Consider the following 25,462-nt stretch of genomic DNA (forward strand, 5'->3'; position numbering starts at 1 on the left):
GGGCTATCAAGTTACATTTGGCCCTACTCGGTTCCGGTGAAGGTCAATGTTAAATTTGTACTGAGACGGTCTGTTCTCAGACGGCCTGTTATGTCTAAAATGTTGATTCATCACAGTAGAACTATTTCTTTGAGAAAGCCACAGTTTTAAATTGAAAACATTTGATTTACCTGATTTATATCATTGTTACATGTACTTATGAACCCTAGTATCCCAGAACCAATGATGATATTTCTCAACTGTCAAAGCTTAATTATAAATTTTTAAAGAAAAGCTATCTCATGAATGGTTACAACACATAAATGGTAATGACGATGTTATTGCATTCAATCCATGTATTTGAACACAAGACATATTCATGCGCAAGCTTCACATGGCAAAATGTAGCAACTATATAACAATCACAGGGCACCAGTGATGTATATCAATGTGACAAGATATTATATAATTATGGTCATACACAATTGTACCTGTCACAGTAGGATGGTTCCAAGAACCATAAAACAACTTGGTTACAGCTGGAACTCCAGATAGTATTCTACAAAAGCGCCAGCTCAAAGTGGCGACACACACAAGAACTGTATTTCCGCAACAAATAAAACGTCGATATACTAGTACTTAAATGCCTCTTATATACATTTGTGCTTATAGAATATTTTTTTTATGAATATGTACAGACGATAGATGTAGATCTAGCGAAGTTATTTAATTCAAAGGAAACATCACTATATAATGTTCTTTCGCATCTTCATAATCAAGGCGCAGCTTTCTTAAATCAATCACCTACAAGCTAAACTTCAAAATAGGAACGCTTTACAGCATGACAAGCATATAATGCATCGGCAGTCACAAAGTCTGTATTCTCTTCTCTCTTGGGAAGAAGTCTTTTATGCAACATCAATCAGGTATATACTACACAAGTCATCTTTACCTGGAGTATTAGGTACCGCGCTGGTGTTTGTACATAGAAAACGTGAGTGACTGGTTAACTTCTTTGCAACTTTTCTATGATCATTTGATGATGGTGGTTTATGTACCCTGTTTCACTTTACCAACCCATTAATACACGTTTGCCATTACCTCTCAACAGAGGAAAATTATTCCGTTGCCGACTGAATAATCTTGAAGCTAGCGCTCTTTCACTTTCGTATTTTACACTGTTAAAGGCGGGCCGTGTGTGTCTCATGATAAATAAACAGTTAAACACTTTCAGCAACATCACCAGCACGGCGTTCTATGGTGTCCTTCTTATCATCAGGAATGACGTTCTGGGTGCTGTTGCTGGTAGCTGTCTAATACATCGGTCGGTTATAATTTGGTCCTGAAATGTGAGCAAGCAATGTCAATACTAGTAATCAGAAGTGCTCGCATTCATGACATCAGACAATCAAAGATGCTTAATCTAAACGCTATGACAGGACAGCAATTCAAGACACAAGTCAAGGAATTTAATTGTAACCCTAGTGAATCTTCAATCCACTACTTACTGTTGCGGCCTGAGGGCGGGTACATCTGCATGGGAGTGTCGCCCACCTTCCGCTCGTTGTTAATGGCGCTGTTCAGGCAGCAGACGGAGATCATCTGCCACAGCTACAAAGGGGAAATTACATTCAAGCATTTTGTATTCGTACTACAGATTTGTTTGTTTCGCATAACCGGTAAACCGCCTTTAGGCGTAGCACATGCGTTTTGTACAGCGCGTATAAGCTGCGTAAGACCGGACTGCGTATTGAAGACCGGGCTGTTAGGTGCAACAAGGCTGAAGGAATCAACCAAAAAGATACTTGAAACATTTCAAAGTGCACATCATTCTGCCCCTCAATTTTCACCGCATCTCAGCAATTCGGTACGCACTTCTCTCTTGCAACTTATTTTCTCTGCAGCCTGTCATCCCTCCTACATACCCTTCAAAACGTCAACGTTCCTTCTCTCAGCTTAGTTTAGATTTCATTCTTCTCTCCTGTCCCGCGATGAATTGATGCTTCTCCCTCTTTACTAACGTTACTCCAACAAACACTAACACTCTCACAACCTTTCAAACGTACCTCTAGCGCGAGCAGGACTCCCGCCGCTATGTAGAAGTACATGGCGATGGAGTGGAACCAGGCGCTCAGTTTGCTGTAGCATCCATCCTAAAAAAAAGGAGCACATAGAACAAAACCTGTTTCATCATGTGTGTTGCACTGTCGTCCGTCTACGTATCTGGAGAGATTAGAATAATCATAGTTCTCATACACACAAGTTTCTCCATGAAAAGTCGAATCAATTGGCCTATTTGAAATATGTAAGAATATTGATATGTGAGGAAAGGATATATAGTCTCATAAGACCGTTACAGATTCACTTACAGGGTATACATTAGAGGGTTGGTCGGTTGTTGGCGCCACAATGAGGATGGGTGTAGAGGCAGGTGTGCCTGTACCAGGGGTTGTGGCAAGCCCTACAGGGATGGCGGTTGTGGCAACAGTGACCGTGATGTTGAGGCAGGAATTAGGAATCGTCTGTCCGTACTCGCTGGCACCGTCGAATCCACAGCATTGCAGCTGTGTAAAACAAAACGACGTCTCGAATCTTAGCTGCCAATATGATCATTCCTACTTCTTGTAACCTTTCTTCAATGGTAAGTACAATAAGGATGAGGGACATTTGATGGTCTAATAAGTTAAATCCATTGGAATAGTTGAAACAAAAAACAACATCTTTGGCAAAACTAAAACCGTGAACCGTGTCTTCAAATCTTTGAACTAAACATGAACTGGGACTAGAACGGGTCCCAACAAAAATCAACGTTGTAATGTTTTTTTTTTTAATCCTGCTCACAAATGGGTGTTTACATAAGGAATCAATCAATCAATCATACATATAAGTATCTATGTGAACTGATAGAAATGTTTAACTCAATGTAAAAATGAAAGGCTCTTGCCTGATTTTGGATGAGATCTCTCGTCACTTCGTTTGCTGGCGTATGCCAACCCACCTTGAAGTAGGGGAGCAGCTGTCGAGAGAGATAATTAACACAGCAATGAGCCAACGATTTTTTTAAAACATCGCACAAGTTTAGGTCCTAAAGTATCAATGTGATTGACATGTACATTTAATGAGATGTGGGATCATGTCGAGGGTAAAATCGGAGAAAGAACTGCGACCAAGCTTGTTGGATAGCCTTTGAAAGAGGAACGGAGGGGATACTCACATACTACACAACACAAAAGATTGCATGGAACAAGGAGATCAGTTCGTTTAGCACCGGATCATATATCGGAATGCTTTGTCTCAACGTACAAAGAAGACAGAAATCGGATGAATGTACAAACCAAACAGCCGGTTACCGTTACCAAAACATAATACAGCGTTCAGTGCACAGGTTTAAAATAGATGTCCCTTTGTGCATCATTGCTTACATTTTCCAACATTCAGTTTCTATTTTCTGATGCACAGGTAGATCTAGACATGTCCTTGAACTTTCCTGTATCTCAGTGGACAATATGTCATTAGCCGTACACAGTTGACAAGTTATACCATGTGTACTCACCAGTGTCAGGATCTGGGGCACCGCTAGGATGACAACAATGGCGATCTGGACGAGGAACAGCAGGATGGCAATCGACAAGAACTAGGAGGGAAACAAGAAGAAGTTCAAAGTTAAAGAACACATGGTGCACTAGTTAGCGCTGCACTAGTTAGTGTTTCACTAGTTAGTGTTGCATGTACATGTATGATGAATTAATCGTCACTAAGATCGACTGAGAACATCAGTCAAGAGTTTTTTCTTCACTTAATCTTCTTTGGTACCGCACTCTCTCATGGAAAAACAACTCAAAATCTAATTTGGGAACTTTTGGACTGGAACATCCTAGCCCCGGGCAGACTGAAACTGAAACCTCCCGAAACCAACCGGAACCTTTACGTCATCAACCCAGCGCCGCATAACGCAATAATTCAAGCATATACGCTGTATATTGTGCGCATACCGCTGTATTCTGCAAGGAAATGATGCACATTTCAATGAAACAAATCTACCCAAAACGATATCTTCAAGTTTAAGCTGTACCAGTCACTGTTGAAACCTGTTAAGTAAACCTAGCGAGTTCAAGATGCTTTGCAACCAGTATAACCTGGTGAAGTCACGGACCATAATGGCGACGCTGTTTGAGTTGATTAACACATCCAAACACTCCTACCTCACTGGAACCTATAGCGTGTGTTTAAATACCTATTACTGTAGGATGGACATGTCGAGACACTAACCAGTTTGAGAAGGCACGTGCTGTCCTTACATCCACCGATGGTGCCAATCAGACCTGCATGGAAAACATTCAGTTTATTTGTTATTTTATCAGCAGGGAACACGTATCGACACGGTTTTGAAAGGGCCCTGGGGCAAAAACATGACGCATTTGGTACATACATGTTTCATGTCACGAGCACACTTGCAACAGAAAAGGCAGAAAGGCGCATTCAGCAAACGTTGGTTAGATATCGTTTCTGCAGTTACGTATTTATGCTTCCGTTAGTCAACAAATTTTTCATGACCTTTGATGTTGGTCCAGGTTTCAGCATCTTCACAGAAATCCTACTTTACAAACCGATGAGAGGGAATGACTCGCACTTACCGACCAGAAACATGAGCCCGCCCAGTGCCATGGAGATGTACGTCAGGATCTGGGGAAAATTCATGACATGAACAAGTCAGTGTTTCGATATTGCCAGATAGGACAGATCGAGACTTGCTGATACTTCAACGACAACAGCAAAACAGACATCCCTAGGACGAAACACGGTCAAAGAGCAGACTAATTTTGCAATGGATGACAAGTATTTTGTTCGGATCATATCATGCATCGGTCGCCTTACGCCTGGCAAGTGACATTAGTAAAAGCCCTTGTACCCTCCATAGAACAAGTTCTACAGACAGGCGGTCAGACACATAACAATCCATTATTTTTCAAACCGTTACTTTCTCTACATTCACTGCTGGATTAATCTTTTATAGAATTGATGTAACAAAAGTATTTATATAAATACGTATGGGCTTTGGCATGGTTGCCTTTTGGTAAATGCCAGGAATTGATGAAAGCCTCCACGTCGTTTATGACCTCGCCATTAAAAGTACATGAAGGTCAGGGATAACTATAGCAAAACAGTTTTACGCACGGCATTTGCCCTGAAGTAGCCGATAATGGTGTCCAATCCCGGGACGGAAGTCGTCTTGTCCACCAGCATCCAGATCCCTATTCCCAGCACAGCGACGCCGATAGCCTGATGGGGATATACAGAACATTGTACAACTTGAACATTGTGACCTCGTAACTTCGTCTTAGATATCAAGACGGAAACATTGTCACAAAACCACGTGTACGTTAGTAGATGTGACACCAGGGGTGGGTAGAAATGTCATGAAGTGTTTGCTGGCTGTCTGTTTTTCTTTTGTCGTGGCCTTGCCATTCTCGTATGACGCCAGAAGTGGTGAAATTCATCACGCAAGTGTGCGTGACCAGACGTTGTTTTCCTACCAGTATTGGAAGTGGAAAAGCGAAGTCATCCATTTAAAACTTCTCCATGTTAGCTCTTGAAGGTTTTGTTTTGTTGTAATTGTCAAGAGGGTCATTACATGAGGGTACAGCATAAACACCAGTACTCCACACCAAATGACTGATCAAAGTGGCTGATCAACATGTGTGATACTAGTGCTCTACATTCGCACAAGGAAGATGAACACAAATGTTCTTATTACATGTATAGTAACTTTTCCAAAACCACTGTAATAAACAACATTGTAACCGCGACTTGGCACACGACTGTTCTTTTCTATGTGTTTCAGTTTGTTTCTGACGGTCACTTCGTGCGTGATTCAAGGTATTACAAATAATTATTCTGTTAATACCGACAGACAATTTGTGGTTTTCAATATGTATAATTGATAAACAAGCCATGGTTATCGGAGAATTACGAAATGAACAGAAGATTTGGGCATAAACATGAGTCTGTGACGTCCCTTAGAATTCGGCCGAGCATTCTGGGTCAAAGCTTATCTTTTCAAAGGCAAAGTGTGTCGGGTACTCCAACGTTTCAAGTTTGACGCGTGAGGTTTCCCATACACGGCACATGTTCAATGTTTTTTTTAACGGTGTCGCTCAATGCAAGGCCAATTATTTTTGGCCACTTCTACTAAGTTCTAGGCATAGAGCTAGAGGTATAGAACTGTAACAGCAACTCTTCTCCCTGAGTCAGAAACATCATGATTGAGACCAGCCCAATTTCTCAGTAGGGCCATGTTGATTTGATTATATGGATGACATCCGCGCGCGCATGAATTTTCGGCCGTTTCCAAAAAAAAAAAAAAGTTTTCAACCATACTGTAAATCGTACAAAACAGTTGCAAAATGAGCAAAAATATACCATAAGTTACAAAAAAAATTAATAAAAATTATACCAATGTCGTAGAATGCCAAAATCAAACGAATAAAGACGAAATTGTAAAGAAATGAACTTGAAGACTACATTATTCGCCAAACCATATTCTGTGCCATTTGCTCAACCCTCATGACCACGTAGATTTCATAATGAAAAAAACTTTTTTTTTTGGCAAAACTTTTTTTTTATTCGCACGCGCGCATCAGTTTTGGGGCTCCCGGAGGATGTCATCCATATAATCAAATCAACATGGCCCAGTGAGGACTAACTGATCCAATAGGAGAAGCAGGGGTTACGAGGCTGGTCGGGAAAATTTCCTTCCCCTTTTTAGACCATGTTAACAGAAGGTGATGGAATATTGGTCTTGTTCATGTAGCCCAGGAAGGGAAAAACATGCCACTCAGTCGTCTTGTCAAGAAGATTGAAATAAAGCCATTGACACGGATTGTTGCCAACCTCTAGAGCGTAACACACGTTTGTCTCGTTTTACAACGATGGTCAAGGTGAAACACTTGGTCAGAAAGACCTAATTACGTACGGAATACACGTACACTTTTCCACCTCCTGGTCTAAAATACGTGTCTAGAGCCTTCTATGTCTGTGGAAACCTTTGAAAAAGTATGGCCTGTCTTTGCAAACAGGAAAATGCCATCGAGTAAGATCGAAGAATGAGGCCACTCACCAGGAAGAGGGAGTTGACGAAGATGAACCAGCACTTGATACACGAGTTCCCCGCCATCGTAGCTCCAACAGCAGTAACTCTGGGCTGCTGAAGTTCAGTGTCTCGATCCGATTCACAAGGAAGTTTTCTTGGTTCACAAGGAAGTTCCTGTCGTCAGCCGCAGGACGCCCGTGCGAATGTGGGTCGGGTTGCGTCAGTACCACCCTCCGCTGGTCCAACCCTATATCACTTTCGCGAATCTATGGAAACCAAGAGTAATGTAAATAAACCAAGGCGACATCCAATACTTGTGAAACCGTTGAATGACCCTGTCTACTGTCGGCACGGCACGTAAGGTTACACAAACGTGAGGTAATCAATACAGACCCTTCACGTGCTTTGAAAGAGACTTCCGAGAAGTGTTTGATGTTTAGGGAGGTGCGGGGGAGGCGGCTACCTCCCGCTATGAACTTGAACTAAGATGATGTTGACAAATTTTGATTTCTTTTCACGAACATTTAAACCATCTTTTGAAGAAATAGAACTCTTCTGCTTATCAATTGACTCTTTCAGAGGCGACAAAAGGTTCGAACTCAGATGCGTCACTCAGATGCGTCAGATGGGAATCTGTTATGACGTTTCAGAAGATGATGGAAAATTATTGAAGCAGCTGTATAGAAAGAAATTTTTAAAACGCCTCGGGGCTCAACCTCTTTATCTATCATCTCCTGACGCCAACCATGCATACAGGCACATACTCACGGCCCATCTATTTCTATCTTTTCCATCTATTCAAATATCAAGCGAACCAAATGGGCATCCACGGGACTATAAATTCTAAATAATGTACACAAATCAATCACAAAAATCGTTCTTTTTTTCTGTCCACGCACATACGCAATTATGGTAGGATTACCTCGACGTTTCCTCTGACGAAAAAATAGATATTATTGAGCTGGTCTTACCTGAATTTTTACAACTGTGGCCCTTTTATGAGCAGAGCGAATAAGCAGCAACGACACAGAGTAGCCAACTGCAAGACTCAAATATTATGGTCCTAAAACACACTATCTGTCTCGTGAACCTGACATTCGATAGTCCGTGCCCTTTCGTGTAAGACTCGCCTAACAACCGCGGCAAACACTCCGGGCCTACCAAGGTGCATACCTCAAAACATCAATCAACCTTTCGGACACGGAAGGTTGCAATTATTTACATCGGGCCGTGTCATGAATTATGCAGCATCCGCTTCTCCCAGGGGTAAATGTTCCTCAGTAGTGATACATGTAATAGGTACGTCGGAATTCTGGCATTCATTACGTTTATGGAGAAGATAAATACAACATTATGAATTATTAAAGCGATATGAATAAACAGTCCTATCATCATTGCTGACTCAAAGTTCAATGCCCTTTTGATATGAAAGCGTTCTTGGTATATTTACATGTTATGTTTCAATGCACCAAGGAAAGACTAATTTTTGGCCACGGTCAAATTTAATTTCTTCACATTCTACCTGGCCCTTTCAACCTGAAACCCTACTCTACCACATCTTTACCACATCTTAAAGCGCCGGTGCCTTTCACAGTAGAAAGGTAATTATGAAACCAAGAGACAAAACAAATTAAAGCCATGCGAACCCATGCCTCTTTCGATTGATGGTGTTGTTTGCTTAATTTCTTAAAAAAAAACAGCTAAAGCTGGTTGTAGTAGTCTGATTAAATTGTACAGAGGCCATCCTTTACAAGCTAAAATCTTAAAAATGACGAATTTCTACTCATATACGCCCTAATTTGCATAAGTTGAATCTTACATTATCCATCGTGACAGAATTTACGCATGTGACAGTTTATAGATTAGAGTCATTACACGAACATTGTATAATAAACTATGCAAATTACGTCCTTATTCAGGATAACGTTAACGTATTCATCGTTACTAATGTTACATACGCTATTATTACAAACGAAAATCATATGACTAGTACACACCTACACATTCTGAAAGAAAGCCATTTTTAATTTTTTTTTCCAGCAGAATGTCCTGGCTATGAAAATGAATTTTGGCCAAAGCACAGATCTGTGAAAACGGAGAGCATGTCTTGCTGAGCTACTTTGTTGTCAGGAAACATTTTGACCCTGCGCTACTGCTGTATTTTTCAGGCATTTTGTCAACTTGCTGGCGGCTGAATTCCAGTGCCGTGACCTGGCACCACCATTACATACGTGCAGCGCGATGGGGTCCAGCTGTACGATAGGCTGCTGATCTCGTTACGTTAAAGGAGAAAGTAAGATTCTCACGATAATCACTATGGCTTTTGTAAAGCTGCGTCTCATCTCATGCTACCAATGCATCAGATACAGCAACGACTCTTCATATATTCATTCCTACAACAAGCCTCTAGTCTATTGTAGGGATATTTAGCATTTCTGTAACAGTTACACGTACACTTTCTCACGGAGGATTATTTCCAGCAAGGAGGTCTCTCTTTAACCTCATTGTGTCCGCTAAACCTGTTTGCGCCCATTAATAACCCTTTTAGGGATTGTACAGAAGGGTTATTCATTATGTCAGCCCCTACCTCAAACCAACATATATCAGACAAATCCACACATAAGTCCGTAAGCTACACACGTACACAAGCATATACACTACACACATGCCACCCACTTTCACACACCACACACACTCTACGTACACTTACACCTAGGCTACCCACACATAACGTCACATACACAACGATGCCTACACTATATCACACCAAAAACACACAACCTAACCACACATTATCACGCAAACATTAGTAAAATCTATATTTTGCGGAGGTCATTGAGCAGAATTAACAAGCGGTTACGCCGACCAAAACTATCTTATAATAGTATGAGACACTTCCTTGCGTCGCTCGGGCTGACTGTGACCATCTTTACCTCATCAAGGACGTGAGAACTACTTCTCAATGTTACTGTTCCAACAAAGCTGTAATTACCTGCTTTTATGTACCCAGGAGTTAATCAAGAAGACATTTGAGAAGACCCCTCTTACCTTGTGGAGATACAAGAGTAGAAAACACGGATCCCCCCTGCTGTGCTCGCTCCTACGTGAAAACGAAAGTACCCTGTCACTAGAAATCTGTCCACGTCCACAGTTCCCGTAACCTTTACCAACTAGTCCCACAGAGTGCCGCCATTTTGAGGAAGAAAATGAGGACCGCCTCTGCGCAGTGGGTTGTGACTGTGTTTAGCCTTCTTGTCAGCTGCGAACCCCGGGAGAGACTTTGTGTGGCTTAGCTTTGTTTTCTGCGTCAATTAATATGCAGGTACACGCGAGGGCGGCTTCAAGACAGACTGCTGTGTTCGGTTTGTAGCAGGCTTAAAAAAGAGGTTAAATTCAATTCACATTTTCTCACGACAGTCCAATAGCACGATTAAATGACTTCACATACAGCCAATACTAGAAATGAGTAATGTAAAATGATCTGTCAAAGCACATTTTTGATGTGTACAACCTTTCTATCATTCCAGTTTTTGCAAACATTCTAATGCTTGAAGAATCAAGCAATATGTTATATGAGAATATTTGAATTCCAAAAACCGTGCCTATTTCAATTAGCTTTTTTAAGATCCCCCCCCCTAACATGACGAAACAGCAGAGGTTTCTAACAAGGCATGCACATGAGATCATAATTCGGCATATGACGCCTACCTATCACAAAGGTTAAACCTATTCAACATATTACATACGTACTTCATAGTATGGAATATTATCATTTTACGCGAATGACTTATGTGAATTACGTTATCAAGCAAATTTATAACATAGATATAGATATAATATAACTATATAATATAGATTAGACACAAAACAGTTGTGGAGACGGCAATGACAAATAATCAAACTCCAAATTCTAAAAAAAATACAACAGCTCAGTGCTCAAAGCCCCAATTGAATACTTTCTGCCCTTGATCACGCACAAATATTCATACAGATACACGATCTAGTTCTTGAGATATCTCAAGCATACAAATTCTATCATAACAAAACTTCACTCTACCGGGTCGCTTTCCCTACAGCGTAGGTGATGGGGAAGTAAGGGTCAGTTTTCCACTGTTAGTAACCCAGACATAGCGCTGGCCAACCTTTGAGCAGCGAACTCCCTTCTTGCCCCAAACCACTGGACCGTGAACAGTCACCGCCATTCATTTCCGAGGTCTCTATTTTCAAAGGACAACACAATTTGCATAAAGTTTGCCGGCCGGCCTAAAGGGTTTCCGCTCCACTTCGCCTCGTCGGGAATTCAGTGCCGTGACCTCGGGGGCAATCAAACTAGAGTTCCAGGACTATGTAACTTACATGTATCTATTGTATATAGATTTTGGGATTAACCGTCCTCATTACATAAATAATTCCGTAATAATTCATGGATGACATCCTTTGAACAAACAAAAAGTGATGCGAGTGCAAATAAAGGAAAAATATGCATAATTTCTAAAATTTGAAGACGACTTACCTGATGAAAGACCCACGATAAATGATGTATTGTTCACAAGCACTATACCATGTACTGTGTGTTCAACTTATTTGTCATCAGTTAGAATTAGAAATTAGATCTCTTTTTTGCTTTTTTTTCGTCCAATTTTGGTGTGTCCAGAGTGTGGCATCCATGTAGGCCGTGTGGGTTCTTATTCAACTCGCTGCGGTACAAAAACGCCGCTATTACTCAGCGGAATGAAGTAGAACCGCACCTAAAGGTGTTAACGTCGTGATGTGGATACCGATTCGTCCAATAGAATACATCAGTGCAGACCAATGTTTGGTTTACGGGAATAAGACTGTGTCAGAGTACAGAGTTACATGCTGACTGGCTGCCGAATGGCCAATGGGTATGCCCGAAGGGTTCTAATCATCATCGGCATTAGGTTTCTAATATCTACCTGATTTACTAATTGTCAAATTGCCCCTGGCCAATCAATAAAAGATTATAAAATCTATAGATGTTAGCAACGTACTGAAAAAGAAGTCCCCGGCACCGCTAAGAAATTTGTCATCCAGCGCGCCCCAAATATGTCATCTTTTCTCTGCGTCAGGTGGCATCACGTGACGTCATCGGCGCGTCAGTGGTCGTTTTTGTGTGTAAATAGACTTCTTAAAAACCGCAGGTCATCAATTGTCCATTAATACAACCCGTCAGTCTGTAATACGCCCCATTAATCAAATTGTCAATAGGGGAACATTTAAAGTGATAGTACGTAATATTTTCAATATTTTAAACATTGCTGTTTTACACATTTTCTTGATCTATAAGCCTACCTGGGTTCTTAGTGATATTTGGGGATCAACGTCGTTGCGCCGCAAAAACGTGTTGTAAAACTACCAACTCCTCGGTGCTAGCGTGGATTGCGGCCATGTTGTTTGTTAACATTCTTTTTTGGAGCCTCCTAAAAATACAGCGGGCCTGGCGCAACTTATTCTCGCGCTGTGCTGAGTCGCCGGAAAAGCGAAATAGCGACGCTAATATGTTGAAAGTTATTGAAAATGACAGTGTAGATGAGAAAATTTCAATTATTTATATTTCCAGTTCATATTCGCAAAAATCTTACATAATATCGGTTCAAAAGTTTTCCGAAAGAACGTTGAATTCCTGCTTCGCTGATATCAATGTAATGTACAGTACCCTGCTGACCTACCTACTTGGTTATCAAGAAGGAAGGTCATGTGCGTGGATACGCATTACACAACTCCTTCGTCATGATTTCTAAATAATGCCTTGGAAAAACCTACATTAAGTCGGCGTCACACTGCCATCGACCTTCGGCAGAACTGTTGATCGCTTGAAGGTCACCGAATTCCAAAATCGACAGAGAGTCCGGTGTATACATGTATAGTATTCCGCCTGAAAATCTAACCTGCCACGTCGGATGGGACACGGTGCCCAGTAGCGCTGCGAACATCGGCCGATTCCTACACATCGCGCAGTGATCGCAGGGACACCGGCCGGGCTGCTGCCGGGATGTGCTTTACAGCTCGCAGACTCGTTGGGTGAGCTATTTTCCTGCTGTGTGACGCCCACGTAATTTTGCAATCTCATTAAGTTAATCTCCTCCTTGACTTGATTTGTCCCCAAGCCATTAACTTTGATAGCCTTGTGAATTCAAGTGTCCCTTGATAGTTAATTTTGAATCAGCCTAGTGCGCCTTGATTTTAACCTGTACCTTGCTCCGCAGATGTCAGGAAAGATAAAGAGCTAACGCGTGTAAGTCATGTGTTGTTTATTCAGGGACGTGTGGTGATGGATAATGCTGTCTTGTCCAAAGAGGATGCGTGTCAGAAACGTGTCAGCCTTAATGTCTCCTAATACAGATGAACCAATCATTCAAGAATTAAAGTGGGTTTCACGCTTATCAGCGCGATCCTGCCAACTGAGACGTATGCGAGGCAGAAGCGAATGAGTTCTCCCACGTTGCTATTCCCTTAGAGACGCGCAATAGCCGTGTGTCGGACGATGCAAATTGCAGAAAGATCCAGAGCGGTTCGGCAGGATGTTCGCAGCCCGCGGTGCTCTAGCGGGGACACGCCTGGCGAGGGAGAGGCGACGGAAGCTTCGCGAGGCACGTGCACGGGCCAGGCGGAGAAAACAAAGACGACCGAGGACAGTTATCATTCACCAAGGTACAGTGAAGATCTGTTCCCTACCCACGGCTTGGATACTGTTGGGGCTGTTCGTGTTCGGAGCTGGGACAGTGATGTCTATGGTCAGCTATGACTTCCTTGAAGTTGAATTTCTCATGATAAACAACATCACACAAAAGACGCTGGAATCAACGGATTTCAATCAGATTCGCGGAATACAAGACGCGCTCCTCCAAGCAGGTTATCCAGATAACGTGTACGATGAATACCTTCTACGAGGAATAAATTATCCTCCCCAATTTAGGCTGGTCGGACCTCTCCTAATCGGCGGGGGCATCTTTATAATGTTATGCGGAATAACGGCGCTGCTTGAGAACAGAGACGGTGAAACGATACGGGCCCCAGTGATCGTGTTAGATCCTTCATGTGGGCCAGCAGGACACCAGTTCGATGGATATAAAAGCAGGTTCGCGAACTTTGATAAGATCCTATCGAATTCTTGTCCGAACCTCAGATACCTGCCCAAGCCGACGGATCTGAACCAACAGCGCGGCTACCTGAAACATCCACCCTCCCCCGTGCCCCTCGACACTCTTTTCCCCAGAAGAAAGCTGGTCAGAACGCCCAGGAAGTCACACCTACCTCTTGGGATTGATCTCAGTGGATTCCAGCACAAAGCCAGCCTATTCTAGAAGGACGCTCCACCACGCGGTTCTATCAAACATTTCCGGCGGACTGCTGACATTTCAGATCTGTATGGATTTTCCTCACGTTGTCGGTAGAGATCATATTTGTTGTGCATTGCTATGCTTTGAATGCAGAAGGCATCACCCTTGCATGTGGTGCGAGGTTAGTGTTAGACTGCATCAGGCTTGCCACTGTTATCAATTCTCAGCGTTTTTGAGCAAACATATGTTATAACTAACACATCTTTTTCTTCAGATCCATATCGATGTTTTTTTTTTATATTTTCCACTTGTTGACCATGGCTTGCTGTTGGGGCATTTTCAATCAACGTTTAAGTCTGGTTATAAGACTTTTCCAAATTTGTTTTCCTTTTAACTCAAAACAGGTGTAACGGATGTTAACAGTGTGTTTTCAATCGAAATTACTCTTATTCATGTGTCAAAAGAAAACCAGATTCATAAATACGAATGCCCTGCTCTTTCCCTCCGTCCTAGCTAAATTGCCAGCATTACTCTCCAGACAAAGGGTCATGCTACGGCTTATTTTTGACGTATCTAACGCATTTTTATAGTGCTTTCTTTTTTGTACTGGTATCTTTTACGCCAGCCAAATGGATACTGTCTTGTAGCCGCACAAAGATTGGCTTGGATGGCAAATGGGTACTGCCCTGGCAATTTGATACTGTCTTGCCAGTCTGATACTGTCTTAACTCTAACTGCACCCAACGAAAGATCTGCCTGTAGATTGTCCGTTCTTGTCAGCGGTGCTGACTGCTCTCGGTCGGTCCCGTCAGTACTGTTAGCGTTAAAAGATGGTGCTGATGTTTTACAGTGCTGCATGTGGGCGCCACTAGGATTAGTGGAATATAGAGCTAGACGTGTGCTCAACAGGCAATATACCGCCAGGCATAGTCCATGTAATGGTGGTGCAACGCATTCTAGCACTGCCGCTAAATCTCATGTACAACAAAGTTCGTCGACCACTTGCATGTGCAATGTGTTAGACCTTTTTTACGTATCTGATGACTTTGTCCGTCAAACTAAGGAATAATGTTTTGATAATGTCTTGATTATATGGATATCTAAAACTCATAGCGGTTTCCTCGCTCGTGTTCCTCGTTAATGATACAAATGACGTCATAATAAGCATGCACCGTACAATATTCACACCTACCCATGTCGTATATTGAACCAAAATAGCACAGTAGCCCCTGTTCTTGTAACAGGTTAGCTCTTTACCATAATGTAGCTTTCAGCAAGATGTTGATTTACCTCTTTCCTCCCGGACTCCCTCACAGAGCACACCGTCTGTAGCCGCTTTAACCCAGGAAATAAAAAGTGAAACAGGAACCTGTACTTTCTTTCTGTGGCATCTTCATTCATATTCCCATCAGCTATCACAATGATAGGTTGAAGAGGTAGCTGAAAATTCATGACAGTGTCTTGCCACAGACCCCATTGCTGATGAGTTTTGATCCCATCATGCTGCTACTTCTCAAAAGCGCCCGTAAGGTGCAATTCACGGGCTTTGTTGGGAGCATTGGACCACTGCCGAGGCATGGTGGTCAGTATATCTGCTGGGCTGTACTTAGGTTTAAATCCAAACTGCCGACTGGAATGAGGTGGTTCTGAAGTAAGTGCCTTTGAGGCTCTTGCTACACTACTGCCTCCGTAAATTTGTTCATGTAACAAAGGATGGAGATGGGTATAGACCCACAGGCGCTGGACTAGAAGCACTCTATGTGTAACTTACTTACTTACTTTCTTAGACCTATCGCCCATCCTCGTGCATTAAGATGTCATGAACTCCATCAACTTAAGTCCCTCAATCTGGAAAGCTTTGGCCAAATCAAAGCCCGCGCCCGTGAGTGGGCTTGCGAGCTCAGTGCCAAACTCAGGGTAGTATCATTGCCATGGTCAGAATGAACAACTTTGTGTTTAGTTTTGATGCAAACTAGATTTCTAACGTGTATATGTGTATAATATACCTATATGTCTTATGTCTCAATAAATCATTACCACGTCTGGGATAATATTTCAGCATCGTTATGTACACGGACGAGCCCATCGACGTTGAGCAGAACGACGTCTGCCAAGACGAAAAGAAGAAGAAGAAGAATGTACGTAAAGCTTTACGTAAAGACGACAAATGACTCGTTATTTACCATCAGTTTTGTCTTAACTATTAAGTATCAACACAGAGTTTCAAGCTATCAAGCAAGCAAACAACCAAGCACGCAACCATCCAAGCAACCAACGAACAACCAACCCAAGCAACCATCCAAGCAAGCAAGAAGACAAGGAAACAACCAACCAGCCAATCAAGCAAGCAAGCAAGCAAGCAACCAACCAACCAACCAACCAACCAACCAACAACCAACAATAACAACCCAAGCAACCATCCAAGCAAGTAACCAATAATCCAAGCAACCATCCAAGCAAGCAAGCAGGCAAGCAGGCAAGCAAGAAACCAACCAACCGGCAACTAACAACCAGCTGACTAGGTAATTAACAAATCACCAACCCATTAGCCAGCCAGGAAAGAAAAAAAAGAAGAAAAGAAACGAAGAAAGATCACAGTCGACAACTACATAATTGACATTGGCAGGCGGCATTGGTAGCCAGTGAGGCAAATCGTGCGATCAATGTGGCAAACACATAGTTCCACACGGCCAAGGTTACCAAGTAGTTTTAACAGCCAACACATAACAGCTGAATCAGTCTAAATCAGCAACCATTTCAACCTCATCATCAAGTCAGCAAACCCTCCATTCGGGCTACATTGGATCGGACCGATACCTTTTTCGGATCATCGCCCTTTGATTGGGAACCGTGTGTTTACAACATGGTGGCATTTTACTTACATTAAACCGCTTGTCGACGTAAACCGTCAGTATATGAAAAGTAGGTTACACTCCGTTATTGGTACATTGATCGGGATTGGACAACAGTATGGTAGGCATTAGCCATCCTGTCTGTAATTACCTTACGGCGCGCGTAAAATGCTCATAACAGGGTTTGGCATTTGATCGAAGGGTAATAACAAATGGCGGACTTAAAGATTTCAAATGGGGTCAGTTATTGTCCCTTGCCATTCACGGTAATTTGGGGCGGTAATACACGTCAGGAGGGGCTTAGGACGCCCACTGATACTTAACCCCTCTTGCGTGCAGTAATCTGGTGCTGATACTCAGACCTATCACCCCGGTAGTGATTGTTATTGATCGTCAGCTCGATGTAAGGTCTTCTAAACGTCCAGTCCAATAAGAATCGCGGCGGCGTTTAGCATGCTGTACAGGGACCCTCTGAGGTCCGGCTTACTCAGCTGGTCATACCCCACACGCTCCACGGGGTCGCTGGAATTTTCCAATAAGTACACCGGTACCATCTGAAAACTTACGGAATACCTAATGCTCTGAAGAAACGTATGTATCAGTTCAAGTGTTATATTCCACAAGTCAACTTGTCGTTTTATAATAAGACCAACCCGTGTGCAACACTCTTACAACCTTTGATTGGAGATTACTATAATTTGCAATTAAAATAAGTATTAAGCTCTCTGAAGGGAAAACCCAATGTGCTGTAAATGGCTAACATGCTTTAATTTGACAATGAAGTCGCTATTAAAACCACGCTACAATGTAGGACAACATTTATGTTGCGACTGGCTAATATTCATGAGCTGAGCTTAAATACTATAATACTTGTGTTTCTTCAATCCTTTCACCTTCTGTCAGTTTAGTGACATCATGGTTACATCAATTCGTGCCCGTCTAAATATCCACTCACTGAGACGGCGTCACCTAGCGCCGGGAAGTTGCCCGATGTTATCTGTTGCAAAACTTCAAAGGCGCAACAAAAGCACAGGCGATGTTTGCAGCACCATACGTTACTAGTATCAACATTTCGACTGGATCTTTTCACTCTACGACTAAATATGAAGGATGAAGGTATTGAAATGCAATGGCAAGGACGTCTCAAGTTAACAGCTGGATTCTTGTTCCCTGGTACCGTTATTACATTTACACAGTCTATTCTTGCTATATATATCACACGTAAAGTAACAAGATTATGGACACGCCGTAAGAAAGACCCCCCACCCACACCTTGCTAGAGACTTTCTCCAACTCAGTTGCTGTGATCATACTTTTTTGAAGAAGACAATGCCACATGGTAATCAGATACAACGTACTGTACCTCATACGTACATGGGCGTTCAAGTAGCAACATTTATCCGGGAAAGAATTACACAACTAAAAATGGCATGCTATATATTGCAACTGGATAACAAACAAAAAACTTTCATCTAGAAATGTGATCTAATATCAGCTTATATTCAGCTAAATGATAGATTGTTACTGAGATACTTGTTGTAACTTAAACTAAAGCTGATATCCATACACATACCAAGGATGCTCTTTGCATAAACATTTCACGTAGCTTTAATAGAAGGATGATCATGTCCATATAACGTTGCACAAATAGTAATTGAAATGAGACCGACCGAATGGCAATGAATCTGAAACGCTATGGGAACAGCTTGCAATAACATGCTGCGTAAACGAGCAGATTGTAATAAAGCCACGTGCTGTACGGTTGGTCAGAAGTGCAGAATGCCGGGCGTGCTTGGAGCGGGAGCCGCACTCCCCGGGGCACCTGCTGAACACAGGTCACATCCAGGCGCGGCGAGGAATATTTCTCAGCGAGATTGCCCAATAAATCTTACTCTACTGCTTGATAGTTAAAGACAAGGGATAGACGGGACTGTTTGAAATTCGGTCCAAGGAAATCACAGTGATTTTGGACTTGAAAACGACGCAGTTATTTTAAGGAGTGGTGAATAAGTAGTGGTTTTTCTGCGTACATTTTGCATGGTAGTTAGGTATTTTACTGGTAATTTAGTGGTAATTTAGTGTTCCTTGATGAGCGATTTAAACAGGAGAATGATGAATTGTTCTGAAAATCTATTTGGACGGAGATATAAACTTTTACGAGTAAGCTATTCAAACATTAATCCCCTCCAATCTGAGAATCCAAGTTTTATTGTCTGCTGTTTAAAAATAAAGACGCATGCAGACACAGATCTGTTGTCATAAAGTACGTTGTGCCTTCCATGATGGTACCGTGGACATAATTCCGTTTTATTTGCTGTTCATAAAATCAGTGGATGAAACGGTCGTGTGTTGCATACTATTGTATCCTTTCATGTGGGGAATTGCGTTGTACTGGCCGGGCGCGTTTATATTTAAAATGCGCGATACAACATTAGTGTTATTAAATATGGTCTCTCTGGAATAGGGATAATTACGTTTTCTGGTAGAGTTTGCTGAAACGTGGCACAAATAACTTACAGATACCTCGTGTTCTTTATCCTCTGTTGCAGATTCTGTCAAGCTTTTACAAAAATATACACAGGGTTCTGATTACTAGTATGCGAGGGCCGTTGACAAAGTTTGCTGACCAATCAATAAACTGAAATTTCGGTGCTATAAAGCACTAATCCTCAAATCATTGTCATCATTTCCTCACAGGCAACGGCCATATCTCACTGACCTTCAGAACGATTTTGTCAGGACCCAAAATATTAAGTTTTTCAATGGCAAGCCAACATTTTTACACAACAAAGTCATGAAAGAACACTGCCATTCTCAAAACTGGCACATCAGTGGAAAATGTTATATACCTATCAAGGAAGTGTTGACACTTTCTGTCTTGGATTTTAGGGTCTCAATTGAGGCTAATCACCTGAACCCCACTCACACCAATACTCAGGGGATGCTCAACTGCGAAGGAACATGTCACCAACTTCAAATTGGATGGATATCCAAAAGGAGAAGCAACACCAATTTGCACCTGAAACACAACACTCCACACATGTTGCTGTGTCAAAATTTTATGTATTCCTTCAGTAGGTTGATTACGTAAAGCTAAATCAAAAGCTCATCAAATCATCAGATCATCAAATCTTCCCTTTATCCAAAAATTGAATTGTGACACACTAGCTTGGAAGTCTGGTGTGCTTGTCATCACAAGATGGCAGCCTGCTTTGAGCAGGAGACAGCTCTTCTTTCCATCAGATACCAGGACCACGGCCTGTGATTGGCCAGAGAGCCTCAACCTTGTTGTTCCTGACCCCAACCATCCAATCATAGAGGTTGACAGTAGGGTCACAGTGCCCTGGAATCAGCCATACTTTGTCACCCACCTGAGGGAGAAGAAAGAAGTGATGTGGGAATCTGTCGTAAGAATATAACAAATAATCAGCTAGGAATCCAAACTTTCACACTGTTATGTAGGCATCATTTTGGTGTGAACCACCTTTCTCTGTGGTTCAAACTGTAGAATTGCAAAAAGGAACAAATCTAAAACACCCAAAAGATTCTAGAAAACTTAACAATGGATAAACTCAGCAAAACTGTGGCAAATCTGCAACTACCAACTAAATGTACACTTTAGAGAACAGAGAGAGAAAAGTTCTGAATTGGAATATCTTGATGTTAAAATGTGCCTACAAAAAATTACATGACAAATCTGTGTTACTGCACCTTACCTTGTAATTAGAAGGGGGCCTTAAAATCCCATGTTCATCTCCTCCACAGTTGTAGATCACGTCCCCAGTGGGATAAACCTTAAAACAAAATACCAAGTAAGATGTAAACAAAGCATCACAAAACTTTCAGTTACAATTCATCAGCATTTCATTCAAACATACAGTCACCAGAAGTCACTCCTGGAGTTTGTAATGAAAACTTACCAGTGGTTCACCTGAGTCAAGGCTGACTGCCTTCATCCCAGCATCCACCACTGCACGGCTTCCAGCCTGGGGACAAGGTAAAATATGTCAAACCAAATACTGTAACTGTTACACTTGTTCAAGTTTGCAACACCTCAATTTTGTGAGTCAGTGAAAGTAAACACTGCACATGGAGTTAGCTACTGAAAAAAGAGCTACAAAATTTGGAAATGCTGGCATTAGTTTGCTGGTGTGTTAAATTCACGGTGGAGAAATTATCACAAAATTGGGAACATTAAGATGTACTAAGTAGTAGTGAATATTTCAAGAGATATAGTAAATATGGATGTCAATGTTTAATTTTTGAATGATGTTTCCTTTACTGTTGCCTGCCTAACTACATCATATTATCATCATGCATTTTTGCTTCCTATTAGAAAACATGTACTCTGCATTGATTTTATTGTACTCACTGTGACACTCTGTACAGTAGTCAGGACAAACAGGCTCTGGTGGAACTGGTGTACTGGCTGGCCATCCTCACCAAAGTTCCTTCCATAGTCTGCATCCATGAACACATAGGATCCCGGCTGGACTTCAGTGAACACTAGTTATTGAAACAAAAAAAGGCAGCACCATATCATCCTTAGGTAAGGTAACTGTCTGTCTCCTACATCCCACTGGTTTTGTAGCAAATGTTAGGAATTAACTACAAGATTTCATGACGAAAAAAAAAGAAAAAAAAGAGAGACCCACCTCCACTTGCTGCCTCATACAGGTATGTTCCTGTGCCCCCACCTGTCACATAGTCACACTTTATCCCTGCATCTTCCAGGGCCTACAAGTTACAACACTGTTAGAGCAATGCGAAATTTATATACAGTATGATAATTCAATTTTTTGCTTCATCATTTATAACCAGGAAATCCATCAAAATCCTTTGCATACCATACGATTATAGAAGTTGTTATCTAAATAATATTCACCTGTCCATGATGTACATGTATATGTACATGGGTTATTTGAGAATAGTATGGGATAGAGAACAGTAAATCTAACAGTCAGTCAGCACCAGGGACAGGGGTAACACTAGGTGTAGAATGTCATTCAGCACCAGGGACAGGGGTAACAGTAGGTATGGAATGTCATTCAGCACCAGGGACAGGGGCAACAGTAGGTCTAGAATGTCATTCAGCACCAGGGACAGGGGCAACAGTAGGTCTAGAATGTCATTCAGCACCAGGGACAGGGGCAACAGTAGGTCTAGAATGTCATTCAGCACCAGGGACAGGGGCAACAGTAGGTCTAGAATGTCATTCAGCACCAGGGACAGGGGCAACAGTAGGTCTAGAATGTCATTCAGCACCAGAGACAGGGGCAACAGTAAGGCAGCACCAGGAATATCAAATTAAGTATAAGATTCTGTTCCGACCTTCAGTGCAATCTTGGACTTTTCAACCACACTGTCTGTAGCAGCTTGTCTATCAGAAGCCTTCCGCACATGCTGATTCAAACTATGGAGAAGAACAGTGTGCAAAATGTCAGCTTTCCTGTAGTGATAAATCAGCCCCACTGGATGGGTTGTAGCACACAGATTAGGCCAGGAAGGCAATATATGACAAGAGACATGAAACATGGGCAGAGGTGTAAGTATAAATCATAATCTGTAATGATTAAAATCACCATCAGTCCCAGAGCTGATGTGCCACAGGGGCAATGCAGCTTTCTCTCTAAAAGGAATTGCAAAATCGTTAATTTAGGGTTTCATGTTGGGTGACTTAGCCGTAACCTTTATCCACTCCAAGCCCCAAAATCTGATCATACCATGAATGTATATCCTATACTCCATCCTTACCACATTTGCATGGACTGTGTAACATGCAAACTAAGCTGGTTGGGGCAGGAAAAGTTTGTTTTTATTTTTTATAGCTTCCAACCTTAAATCCTGTTTACTTCAATAACCACACGTTTACCCTTGGTAACATTGGACCCCGGCAAAGGTCAGGTTGGGCAGCTCCTGGATAAGTTTGGCCAGCCTGGGGACCTCAGGACCTGGCTCTACTCCACATCTGTAACAGGCAAAGGTAACATAGAGATGGCAATAGTCACTTACATTTCACATAAACACCTGAAAAATGTTAGCTAGTAACACAAAGTTTACACAAAGTTGTTGCTTTCAGTCTGCATTACTAGTATATCACAGGCATAGCTGCAAGTACAGGACTGGGAAATAAAAGGATTGGAGAAAGCTCTCTGCCAAAATTGATGACAATTAACAGTTATGACTTTCACAGTAGCAGTCACAGTAGCAGTTCCTTGTTATCATAGGACAAAGTAATTATTGATTATGGATATCAATCAATAGAAAGTGGGGGCAATGGGTGAGCTTTTTAATCCTGATTGGCAATTTAATTCCAGATGTACAAACCAGACTTAGAGGCTATTTGTTGAAATTATCCTTTAACGCATTAAACGCTCTTTAACACAAACACTACAGCAGTGAATTAAAATGACGGATACAAAGATTTCCACCACACCTGTCCTGGCCCACATTGACCTCGACTACAGCTCCAATGGTTACGTTCAGCTCCTTTGCAACACTTGATAACTCACGGATATTGTCCTCATTATCAACACACACAGTCATCTTTGCATGGTGGGCAAGGGTGGCAAATCTCAGCAACTTAGAGTGACCTATTATCTGTACATGGAAATATGAAACATCAGTATATTGTAAAATATAGGCCTAAGAAGACATCAACATAACGTTACACACACAAAGTTGTATACTAGTTATGTAGTTCTGTCATTTAAAAACCCAAATTGTTTGAGCAATACTTCTACCATGAATAAATATTAACTTTATGTAAATATGAAATTTTACCTGATTTGAAACAAGAACATCCTGCACCCCTCCATACACCATGGCCTCTGCCTCTGTCAGTGTCTGAGCACACATACCCACAGCACCATGGGACACCTGAGGCAACATTATACAACAACATTCAGCCCTGGTAAATACATCCTTACACTATTTATCTGAATCGTGTACATGTAGACAGTGTGGTGGTATTTTTCTGACTTGTTAGCTCAAGGTCAAATTATATTTTTGTAACTTATGTCCTCGAATTTAGTACAGTGTATCGCAAAAATGTGTTTTGACAGCAACTGGTTTCCGTATCACTTTCAAAGATTTAAGGATGATAATATGCAACACTCATGCACTAATGAAATAAAGGAAATGATCGAATAAAAAAAAAAGAAAATTTCACTTTTATTCTAAAACAACACGATTGTTAAAAATTGCTGACAGTTCAATGATATTCTGGAAAAATCGCGGGGGACAAATTCCTCTTCAGGTACTGAAACTTTTAACATCACGGCAAAGTCTGAAGTACCGATAAGGCATGCGCACCTGCAGTAGAGCAAGGGTAGCACACTTGTGTGCCTTGGCGTGCGGGCGAACTGCCACGCTCCCGAAACTAGACATGCTTTCAGGCATGATCTTTAGGTTCGTCTGGAGCTTCTCCAGGTCTACCACCAGCGCGGGAGTGTCTATGTCGGAGACGGGGTCGCCAATCCTGGCCGGGGCGCGGGCGGCTGCAGCCATGGTGGCGGCAGATCGGCTCACTAGTACTGCGCAAGTTCGAGCGGGTGGGATCACCCAGGGCTGAGATGTTGTTTGTCGCTGTCGCTGTTGTGGCCTAAAGAACCACGACGTTCCTCTCCCCACACTGCACCTGTGCAACAGTCGTACAGCTGAGGCAGAAAATACACAGCTAGTGATCATGTAGATGTTATTAAAACCAATGAAACTGTTTCTTATGTTGTGTATGGAGTGAAGAAGTGTGAAAAAGATACTCCTGAAAAGTTCTTAACAGCGACATTTTAGGTTAAAGGTGACTGGAAGGGTGCATTGTAGGAAAACTTCTTCTTCTTCTTCCGGTGTAAGCCCACATTCGTTACGACGAATATTTTGGCTTCTTGGGAGAGAGCGCGTTTTGCGCAGGAGTCTGTGCAATCATGTAATACTGACTTTAAGGATTGTCCATAAATCGTCGTCCATTGTCCATGCCGAGTCGTCACCAAGAAGGCTGTAAAAGTAGGTCTAAGACTGCTCTGCGGCCGCTCGCGACACAAACGCCTCCACTGTCGCGGCCTCTACAGTCTCCTTCTGCAGTATTACTGTGGCGGTGTTAGGAAGTGGATGGCAAAATCTTCCCTAACATATAAACTTTTCAGCCAAAAATTGCAAATATCTATTTTAAGAACTGTAATTTCCCTAGAATTAATAACTTGAACGGTAATATCACCTAATCCTGGTAAAACAAAATACGGTTT

General features: G+C 42.0%; 3 protein-coding genes across 4 annotated transcripts; 1 reads left to right on the top strand and 2 right to left on the bottom strand.

Annotated features, from left to right (window-relative positions):
• Positions 1-320: 320 nt before the first annotated feature.
• LOC109463079 (leukocyte surface antigen CD53-like) lies at positions 321-10,346 on the bottom strand. 2 transcript variants are annotated; one of them, XM_019759790.1, is made up of 11 exons: positions 10,118-10,346; positions 7,097-7,335; positions 5,155-5,259; positions 4,614-4,662; positions 4,249-4,301; positions 3,533-3,613; positions 2,924-2,995; positions 2,349-2,543; positions 2,046-2,132; positions 1,488-1,590; positions 321-1,321 (listed from the first exon to the last, which is right to left on the bottom strand). In XM_019759790.1, the coding sequence occupies exons 2-11, from the start codon at positions 7,151-7,153 to the stop codon at positions 1,293-1,295; spliced, it is 831 nt and encodes a 276-aa protein (XP_019615349.1). In that variant the 5' UTR covers positions 7,154-7,335; positions 10,118-10,346; the 3' UTR covers positions 321-1,292. The 2 variants fall into 2 exon arrangements, with proteins under 2 accessions (XP_019615349.1, XP_019615350.1); XM_019759791.1 differs by lacking the exon at positions 10,118-10,346 and adding an exon at positions 8,041-8,199.
• A 3,109-nt stretch (positions 10,347-13,455) lies between these two features.
• LOC109463009 lies at positions 13,456-14,429 on the top strand. Its single transcript, XM_019759657.1, has one exon. It carries the CDS (start codon positions 13,612-13,614, stop codon positions 14,392-14,394), a length of 783 nt encoding a protein of 260 aa, XP_019615216.1. The 5' UTR covers positions 13,456-13,611; the 3' UTR covers positions 14,395-14,429.
• A 5,846-nt stretch (positions 14,430-20,275) lies between these two features.
• LOC109463086 (D-threonine aldolase-like) lies at positions 20,276-25,015 on the bottom strand. Its single transcript, XM_019759798.1, has 10 exons — positions 24,537-25,015; positions 24,006-24,101; positions 23,659-23,822; positions 23,095-23,190; positions 22,554-22,635; positions 21,878-21,959; positions 21,595-21,728; positions 21,143-21,208; positions 20,939-21,016; positions 20,276-20,593 (listed from the first exon to the last, which is right to left on the bottom strand). The coding sequence occupies exons 1-10, from the start codon at positions 24,909-24,911 to the stop codon at positions 20,462-20,464; spliced, it is 1,305 nt and encodes a 434-aa protein (XP_019615357.1). The 5' UTR covers positions 24,912-25,015; the 3' UTR covers positions 20,276-20,461.
• Between the last annotated feature and the right edge of the window lie 447 nt (positions 25,016-25,462).

Source organism: Branchiostoma belcheri, unplaced genomic scaffold (genome assembly GCF_001625305.1).
Source record: "Branchiostoma belcheri isolate BF01 breed outbred unplaced genomic scaffold, Haploidv18h27 scaffold121, whole genome shotgun sequence".
Lineage (NCBI taxonomy): Eukaryota > Metazoa > Chordata > Leptocardii > Amphioxiformes > Branchiostomatidae > Branchiostoma > Branchiostoma belcheri.